The sequence below is a fragment of the Babylonia areolata genome, chromosome 9 (genome assembly GCF_041734735.1).
Source record: "Babylonia areolata isolate BAREFJ2019XMU chromosome 9, ASM4173473v1, whole genome shotgun sequence".
NCBI classification, from domain to species: domain Eukaryota; kingdom Metazoa; phylum Mollusca; class Gastropoda; order Neogastropoda; family Buccinidae; genus Babylonia; species Babylonia areolata.
Window position 1 is genome coordinate 21,457,905 of NC_134884.1, and position 10,000 is coordinate 21,467,904.

The 10,000-nt window shown below is 47.6% G+C and overlaps 1 protein-coding gene and 1 long non-coding RNA gene across 2 annotated transcripts in view; one reads left to right on the forward strand and one right to left on the reverse strand.

Annotated features, from left to right (window-relative positions):
• Positions 1-10,000, reverse strand: part of LOC143285591 (carbohydrate sulfotransferase 15-like) — a 31,144-nt gene that overhangs the window by 6,455 nt on the left and 14,689 nt on the right. The window contains exons 5-6 of the mRNA XM_076592984.1: positions 2,718-2,874; positions 1,028-1,199 (exon numbers count right to left, since the gene is read on the reverse strand). Of these exons, the coding sequence (XP_076449099.1) occupies positions 1,028-1,199; positions 2,718-2,874 (329 nt within the window). The remainder of the gene's footprint in view (positions 1-1,027; positions 1,200-2,717; positions 2,875-10,000) is intronic.
• Positions 8,447-10,000, forward strand: part of LOC143285911 (uncharacterized) — a 5,945-nt gene continuing 4,391 nt past the window's right edge. The window contains exon 1 of the long non-coding RNA XR_013055734.1: positions 8,447-8,488. This is a non-coding gene — a long non-coding RNA (uncharacterized LOC143285911). The remainder of the gene's footprint in view (positions 8,489-10,000) is intronic.

Genomic DNA, 10,000 nt, shown 5'->3' on the forward strand with positions numbered 1-10,000 from the left:
AAAAACAAAAAAAACTGCACGCAGGAAATAATACAAAAAAATGGGTGGCGCTGTTGTGTAGCGACGCGCTCTCCCTGAGGAGAGCAGCCCGAACTTCACACAGAGAAATCTGTTGTGACAGAAAAGAGAAATACAATACAGTACATCCCTTGGCTAACCAGCGGCGTCAGGCATCTGTTCCTTTACATATAATTATCAGAATAGACACTCTCCGGATGAAACCCTCTGGGCGAAAATTCGAGAGCAGAAAAAAAGGACAATTTTTTGGGGGGGGTGGGGGTGGGGGTGGGGGTGGGGGGGGGGGGTTATTTACCTTTTTTTCATTTTATCTTTCAAGAATCTACCCCTGTGCAATGATTTTCATGGAGTGATGTCAGCAAGTCCAGGATTCATCTTCTGTTATATATATATATATATATATATATATATATATATATATATATATATATATATATATATATATGTATATATATACATGTATATTTGTATTTGTATATCATTTTATCACAACAGATTTCTCTGTGTGAAATTCGGGCTGCTCTCGCCAGGGAGAGTGTGTCGCTATACTACAGCGCTACCCATTTTTTTTGTATTTTTTTCCTGCGTGCAGTTTTTTTGTTTTTTTTGTTTGTTTGTTTTTTGTTTGTTTGTTTGTTGTTGTTTTTTTGGGGGGGGTTTCTATCGAAGAGGATTTTTCTACAGAATTTTGCCAGGAACAACCCCCTTTTTTGCCGTGGGTTCTTTTACGTACGCTGAGTGCATGCTGCACACGGGACCTCGATTTATCGCCTCATCCGAATGACTAGCGTCCAGACCACCACTCAAGGTCTAGTGGAGGGGGAGAATATATATACATTTATATATCTGTATGTACAGCAGATGTGCTGTACCGTACATAGTTCAGTCAGCACGTTTGGACACCTCTTTGAATCTGAAACTGAAACCGGATATCGCCATTAACAACTTAACAATCCTCCCAGAAGTGTAAGAAGAACAGGAAGAAAAGAAAAAAATGATTACAACTCACGGCCGTGTCGCTGTCGTCGTGCACGCCGTCATAGACGCAGGAGCGGAGAGGTTGTGTCGACAGACAGGTCCTCAGGACGTCCAAGCTGTACGTCACCCGTGAGTGGAAGTCTTCAGGTGAGGCCTCCACCCCCTGCTGTTCTGCTGCGGCCTTCTGGTACTCCTCGTATAGTCTGGAACCATGTCAGGACGGGACGAGACAAGATGATTTTTTTTTTTTTAACACGTGGGCGAGTACGTGAAAATATATAATAGAGTGTTGTGTTGTATTGTGTTGTGTTGTAATGTTTTGTACTGTATTGTATTGTATTGTTTTGTTCTGTTTTGTAGATTTCATTATGTGAAATTCCTTGTGACCCCGGTACACTTGGTAATAAAAACATATTCTATTCTATTATATTCTATTATATATTCTTTTCTATGTGGAATTTGGGCTGCTCTTCCCAGGGAGACCCTGTCTTTGCAGGGCGGTTCTATTCTATTCTATTCTATTCTATATTCTTTTTTATGTGGAATTTGGGCTGCTCTTCCCAGGGAGACCCTGTCGTTGCAGGGCGGTTCTATTCTATTCTATTCTATATTCTATTCTATGTGGAATTTGGGCTGCTCTTCCCAGGGAGACCCTGTCGTTGCAGGGCGATTCTATTCTATTCTATTCTATATTCTATTCTATGTGGAATTTGGGCTGCTCTTCCCAGGGAGACCCTGTCGTTGCAGGGCGGTTCTATTCTATTCTATTCTATATTCTTTTTTATGTGGAATTTGGGCTGCTCTTCCCAGGGAGACCCTGTCGTTGCTGGGCGGTTCTATTCTGTTCTATTCTATATTCTATTCTATGTGGAATTTGGGCTGCTCTTCCCAGAGAGACCCTGTCGTTGCTGGGCGGTTCTATTCTGTTCTATTCTATATTCTATTCTATGTGGAATTTGGGCTGCTCTTCCCAGAGAGACTCTGTCGTTGCTGGGCGGTTCTATTCTGTTCTATTCCATATTCTATTCTATGTGGAATTTGGGCTGCTCTTCCCAGGGAGACCCTGTCGTTGCAGGGCGGTTCTATTCTATTCTATATTCTATTCTATGTGGAATTTGGGCTGCTCTTCCCAGGGAGACCCTGTCGTTGCAGGGCGGTTCTATTCTATTTTATTCTATTCTATATTCTATTCTATGTGGAATTTGGGCTGCTCTTCCCAGGGAGACCCTGTCGTTGCAGGGCGGTTCTATTCTATTTTATTCTATTCTATATTCTATTCTATGTGGAATTTGGGCTGCTCTTCCCAGGGAGACCCTGTCGTTGCAGGTTGGTACTCTCCATCTTTTCTCTGGCTGTATGCTTATTAGTTTTCCTATCAAAGTGAAATCTTTTCTGACATCATTTTGCCAGGGACAACCCTATTGTTGTCGTGATTTCTTTTACGTGTGCTAAGTGCATGCTGTACACATGGGGACCTCGAACTATCGTCTGATTAAAAAAACAACAAAAAAACTGGGGTCCGGAGAGGGTTAAAAGGGGTGGTGAGTGTGGCAATGCCTTTCATCTTTTGATCTCAACGTTTGTCCATACTTGTCCCATGAGTGAATACAGACATCCCAGATCGTTCGTTCGTCCAGAGACTCAGTCATTTCTTCTTTCTTTCTTTTCTTTCCGTTTGCTGGGATTTACAGTGACTGCTGAGTGCCGAACGCTTCTCTAACCTTTCCGTGGGATCTCGAAGGATGATGATGACCTTGACATCTGGGTCAAGGTGATGCAAGTAGTCAGCGTTCGTGTAGCGTGGCTCCAGTTGACCTTCGTTGCCTGGCAACACTGGCCAGAAATGATTGTCCCATAGGAGGTTTTCTGCCACCTCACCTGCATCACACACACAGTCACACAGACACACAGACACACACACACACACACACACACACACACACACACACACACACTTGTAAATGAACCATAAACCGCAAACGTCAGACCATGCCACTAAAAAAAAAAAAAAAAGAAAAGAAAAGGGCACAGAAATGCCACCTACGTTTTTTTCCCCTCAGTCGTCTTTGGTGGATAGGGATGAGAATGATGACGATGCTGCTTCGGACATCCCATTTCGATTTGATACTAAAGTACTACATGTCAAGACTGTATTCAACACCTTTCTGTTCCCAATCATCTCCTGGCGTCGACCAGGTCCGAGAAATACAAACACCTGAAATGTAAAAGAACCCACAGCAACAAAAGGGTTGTTCCTGGCAAAATTCTGTAGAAAAATTCACTTCGATAGGAAAAACAAATAAGACTGCACGCAGGAAAGGAAAAAAGGGGGGGGGGGGGGGGGGGGGCGCTGTAGTGTAGCGACGCGATCTCCCTCGGGAGAGCAGCCCGAATTTCACACAGAGAAATCTGTTGTGATAAAAAGAAATACAAATACAAATACAAATTATCATCATTATCATTTTTATTATCACTCCGCTACCGAGGGGGAGAAAGAATGGTGGGTAGGGAAGAGGGATGCGGTTTGTGGGTGGGGAAGGGTGGTGATGCGGGGGGCAAGGGAGGGGAGGGATGAGACAGAGACAGAGACAGAGACAGAGAGAGAGTGGATTTCTGGTACCAAGCCGTGTTTCTGAGTACAGAGACATCGCGATGTTCGGGCAACTATTCTCACCCTCGATCCCCCCCACCCCCCGTCACCCTATCACCCCCCTCTCCTCACCCCCACCCCCACCCCACCACAAATATGCTGTTCGTTGAACATGATAAAGCGTTCCTTCCAATAACCAGACCAAATATACACACACACACACACACACACACACACACACACACACACACACATATATATATATATATATATATATATATATATATATATATATATATATATAAAACTCAGGTAGAGTCACCATCACCAGCTCATAAATAATTCCGAGTAGCGCACGCCAACACGTATGTATACATGTACAATGAGCACGGCTCATGTCTCCCCAACATGTGAGTGTGAAACTGTACCTTTGGGAATGTCGCCTGCTGGCCACTCTAAAAAAACACAGGTGACCAGGTGGGTTGGGGGCAGGGTGGAGAGGAGGTGGGGGTGGGGGTTGGTGGTTGGGGGGGGGGGAGGGTAGTGCCGGGGGGAGGGAGTTGGTGGTGGTGGTGGTGGTGGTGGTGGTAGGCCATCTACGTCAGAGGCGAAATGTCATGAAGGAAGTGACTGGAATGCTGAAAATCTGGTCTTGTGTTTTTTTACCTCAGCAGGTAGCCGTGTCCTTGTGTGTGTGTGTGTGTGTGTGTCTGTGTGTGTGTGTGTGTGTGTGTGTGTGTGTGTGTGTGTGTGTGTGTGTGTGTGAGTGTCTGTGTGTGTGTGAGTGTGTGTCTGTGTGTGTGTGTGTGATGTGTGTATGCATGTGTGCGTGTGTGTGTGTGAGTGTCTGTGTGTGTGCGTGCGTGTATGTGTGTGTGATGTGTGTGTGTGTGTGTGATGTGTGTGTCTGTATATGTGTATGCGTGCGTGCGTGTGTGTGCGTGTGTGTGTGCGTGTGTGTGTATGTGTGTGTGTGTGTGCAAATATCAAACTATGACAACACCTGTTGGGAGGAATGTTGTGACGGTACATGAAAGGACCAAAAAAAAAAAAACCTGACAGATGTTGGAGGGCGTGTGTATGTATGTCATGAACTGGTGAGAGAGGTTGGGGGTGGGGGTGGAGGGAGGGCAGGCGGGAGGGAAAGCAAGGGAAAGAGGGGGTGGGGGGACGGGGAAGGGAGGAGGGAGGAGGTTAACAAGATGGAATGGTGGCCCAGTGGTACTGAGCGGACTGGGAAAGGTAAGATTGCACTGGCTCTTAGTGCTGCAGCCTTGGGGACTAGCTGGCCTTTGGGAACCATCCATCCCAACGTCTTGGGGGCTAGCTGGCCTTTGAGAACCATCCCAACGTCTTGAGGGCTAGCTGGCCTTTGGGAACCATCCCAACGTCTTGGGGGCCAGCTGGCCTTTGGGAACCATCCATCCCAACGCCTTGGAGACTAGCTGGCCTTTGGGAACCATCCCAACGCCCTGGGGACTAGCTGGCGTTTGGAAACCACCCACCCCAACGCCTTGGGGGCTAGCTGGCCCTTGAGAACCATCCCAACGCCTTGGGGACTAGCTGGCCTTTGGGAACTATCCCAACGCATTTGGGAACTAGCTGGCCTTTGGGAACTATCCCAACGTTTTTGGGGCTAGTTGGCCTTTGGGAACCACCCCAACGCCTTGGGGGCTAGATGGCCTTTGGGAACCGTCCCAACGTCTTGGGGGCTAGCTGGCCTTTGGGAACTATCCCAACGCATTTGGGAACTAGCTGGCCTTTGGGAACTATCCCAACGTTTTGGGGGCTAGTTGGCCTTTGGGAACCACCCCAACGCCTTGGGGGCTAGCTGGCCTTCGGGAACCATCCCAACGCCTTGGGGGCTAGCTCACCTTTGGGAACCACCCCAACGCCTTGGGGGCTAGCTGGCCTTTGGGAACCACCCCAACGCCTTGGGGGCTAGGTGGCCTTTGGGAACCACCCCAACGCCTTGGGGGCTAGGTGGCCTTTGGGAACCATCCCAACGCCTTGGGGAGTGTGGGATTCAAACCTGTCAATGTCACCTCAGGATCTCTTGCTTCCCAAGCGGACGCGTTACCACTGCATCACCACTCCACTTTCGTGTGCAGCAAGCGCTTAGCGAAAGTCAAGTTGTTTGTATGTGTATAAATGTGTTTTCTGGGGGTTGGGGGGTATGTGTGTTTGTGCGTGCACATGTGTGTGTGTGTGTGTGTGTGTGTGTGTGTGTGTATGTGTGTGTGTGTACAAGTGTGTGTGCCTCTGTGTGTGTGTGTGTGTGTGTGTGTGTGTGTGTGTGTGTGTGTGTGTGTGTGCGAGCGTATGCGCATAACACAAGTACTCGCTGCACATAACTTGAGCGCACACACACACACGCACACACACACACACACACACACACAACGTGCACATCACAAATGACATCTCACTCATCCCTCTCTCTCCCCTCCTCCTCCTCCTCCTCATCAGTCCAAACGCACTGTCATCACACTGTTCTAGTGACCACCCCTCCTCCATCTCGTGTCTTTGACACTCAAGCCAGCTTCTCACCCAGTTTCACATCGCCTCACTCACTCACTGTCCCTCTCGCTCACTGCACAGCACTGAAGCAAAAACCATTCCATCAGTGGCACATCGCCTTCACCAGGCCACGACCCGGACAACACCCGTCTCTGAGCAACGAACAACTTCAGCAGAGACACTGAGCTATCAGTATCCGTGTTGTCAGATTTAAGAAGTACGTTGGAAACGACAGCTCTTCTGCTACTGAGAAATCCATCAGTGCAGGGCTGATAATATAATGGAGTGATGGCCTAGAGGTAACGCGTCCGCCTAGGAAGCGAGAGAATCTGAGCGCGCTGGTTCGAATCACGGCACAGCCCCCGAAATTTTCTCCCCCTCCACTAGACCTTGAGTGGTGGTCTGAACGCTAGTCATTCGGATGAGACGATAAACCGAGGTCCCGTGTGCAGCATGCACTTAGCGCACGTAAAAGAACCCACGGCGACAAAAGGGTTGTTCCTGGCAAAATTGTGTAGAAAAACAAATAAAACTGCACACAGGAAAAAATACAACAACAAAAAATGGGTGGCGCTGTAGTATGGCGACGCGCTCTCCCTGGGGAGAGCAGCCCGAATTTCACACAGAGAAATCTGTTGTGATAAAAAGAAATACAAAATACAAAATGAGACAGGACAGGTGCAGCTGTCTTCACACCTGAAGTGAACCCGCCCTCACGGTTCTTTCTGTCCACACTGTTCTAATTATCGCAGTGACAATGACTTCTGTCAAGGCCGCAAACAATTAAAAAAGAAGCTTAAAAATGCGTATTTCCACTATCATGTTACTGTTACGTTTTAATTTGTTTCTTTATCACATAACTTAGAATTTTGAACTGACTTACTGACACGTTGATTAATGGCAGTCCTTTCTAAACGTCTATGTTTTGTGTTGGTGTTATAATGATGCATGCATCTGACAGGAGCGGCAATATTGTGCCAAGTAATGACACAGGACTCTGAATATACTATGGGAAATATCTTTTCTTTTTTTTTTTACAAAAGGATCGCACCCATCTATAACATAAATATGACATCACAAATCGCACCATTTCGCGCTCATGCGTCATTCACAAACCGCCTGGAAATGCAAGTGATGCTCTTTCTTGAAATAAGACATTAAACAACATAAACCGTGCAACACACACACACACACACACACACACACACACACACACACACACACACACACACACACACACACACACACACACACAAACAAACAAAAAAAAACACTTCTTCATTTTTTAAGCGGACTCTCTTCCAGCATGGGCGAGTACAGTAGCAGGTACATGTAGTAATATGTAAATTCCGAAAAGTACCAGTCACCTCCAACCGAACGTGTCCAGAATTCCAACGCTGATCCCCCCCCCCCCACACACACACACCCTACCTCCCCCAACCCCTCCCCCATCCCCAACAACCCCACCCTCCCCGTATCCTGACCCCCACCCCACCTCTGCCTCCACACCCATTTTCCACTTTTTTTTCTTTTTCGTTTTTTCTTACACACACACACACACACACACACACATATATATATATATATATATATATATATATATATATAATCATATATATATATATATATATAGAGAGAGAGAGAGAGAGAAATAGACAGATAGATGTGTGTGTGTGCGTGCGTGTGTGTGTGTGTGACTGTGTGTGTGTGTCTGTGTGTGTGTGTGTGTGTGTGTGTGTGTGTGTGTGTGTGTACTTTTCTTTTTCACCTCCAAGGACTGAAACAAATGAGGACGTCCCCAGGAACATGACAGAGCGACCATGTCATGAGTCACCCAGAAGCTGGCACTGACCCGAACCTCCCCCCCATCCCACCCAGCCCCTCCCCCCATCCCCCTCCCACGCCTCCCTGCCCCCCCCCCTCCCCGCCCAAACGATCCCCCCCCCCATTCCCGGCCCCCAGTCCTTCGTCCCTCTCCCCCCCCCGCACCCCCCACCCTCCCCCATCCTCGCCCCCATTCCCCATCCTCACCCCCACCCCCAGCCTCCTCAGTGAGTTCACTGCACCTGGACTCTGGCTGATGAAGACGAACGACTCCCCCTTCCTCCCTCCCTTCTTCTTCCCGCTCCTTCCCTCCACCACCCCCCCCCCCATCCCCCCTATTTACCCTCCCCACCCCTAACCCTCCCCACCCTCCCCTCCTCTCCAGTTCTCCCTCCCAGTCACCAACCACCAACCACCACCAGCACATCATCACCATCTTCCCGAGCTGGTCCATCCTCTATTTAAAGAACGGTCCAAGAGCGGCTGTCCTCATCCACGAGCAAACCCAGGTTCAGAGTTTATCTCTCGCTCGCTTTCGCTTCTCTCGTTCGTTCGCAGGTGAGTGATGCTTTGGCATTAATTTTGTTTTTGTGTTGTGTTTATCGAAGGCATGTCTGTTGTTCCTCCTGGTTACTGTAACTTGGAGTTTGTTTTTGCTATTGTTGTTGGTGGTGTGGTGGTGGTCGTGGTGGTGGTCGTGGTGGTTGTGGTGGTGGTGGTGTGCTGTGGTGGTGGTGGTGTGTTGTGGTGGTGGTCATGGCTGCGGTGGTCGTGGTGATCGTGGTGGTAGTTTTGTTTTACGCTTTTTGTTCTCTTTTCGGACAGTGGGGGTTAACCTTTATGTGAAGCGGTGTGTACGTTTTTGTTAATGATGGATCCATTTCCAACCCATGTTTGTGTGTTTCCATCGGTGAAGAAGACAAAGAAAACGCTGAAGAAGAAGAAGGAAAACAAGACGAAGACAGAGAAGAAGAAAATGAAGTGAAATAAGAAATGAGGAAAATAAAATACAGGGTGATATGTGTGTGTGTGTGTGTGTGTGTGTGTGTGTGTGTGTGTGTGTGTGTGTGTGTGTGTGTGTGTGTGTGTGTGTAGGAGAAGTCAGGGGAAGAGAAGAGAAAGAAGGAAAGAACGAAAGCATACACGAAAAACAAAAAACAAAGTCAACGAGTGCATTGACACCCAAAGTCCAAACCATTAAAAGCATGTCCAAAAAGCAGGACCAGTCACAGCAATCCGCGTCCCCGTTGTGACGCCGTTTGCGGCCTTGACTTCTCTCTGTAACCTTGACCTGAGGTCAACTGACAATACCTTATGATTTATTCATATGTTTTCTGTTTTCGCTGTGTTTTGGTTAGCGGTTTTGGTAGGTGCTCGGGGTTCTTTCATTGGTCGGCTGGCTATAAGCTGCGTGGTTAATTGTTTCCTTATGTCTGTCTCTCTCTGTCTTTTCTTTCTTAATTGCTTTTCTTTTCTTTTTTTCTTTCTTTCTTTCTTTTTTGTGTTGCTGTTTTGTTTTGTTTTGTCTTTGTCTTTTTTCTCTTTTTTTTTTCTTCTTTTTTTGTCTTGTCTTCGTTGCTTTCCTTTTTTTTGTGTCGAATATTCACTTGGAAAGGACTACTGGCGGTGGTGGTTGCCCAGACTCGTTCTGTACTTGCTGACAGTGATGGATGACAGGGAAGACCGAGCAAAGCCGACAAAACACTATTACTGCGTTCCTCAGAGGACGATTTTTCGAGGTGAAAAGGTCGTCGTCCTGAACCGGTTTTCCAGGTTCCTCAAACAGTTGACAGATCTCCTAGGATCTTGTGCAGTAGTGAGGGAGGGTGGGGGGTGAGGGAGGGGATGAGGTGGTTTTGGGGTAGGTGGAAAGGTGGGGGTGGCTGGTTGGGGGGTTGGGGGTGGGGGGGGGTGGAATCTGGTCTGTGTCTTCTGGGACCAGTTCGTTGAACTACTGCTTTTGGTTGACGAGCTGAAACACACTGCGGATTCCTGGAATCTAGAAAAGGGTAGGAAAACAGTCCTAAACGAGACAAAAAAAGAAGCTAACAGCAACAAAAACCGATGTGT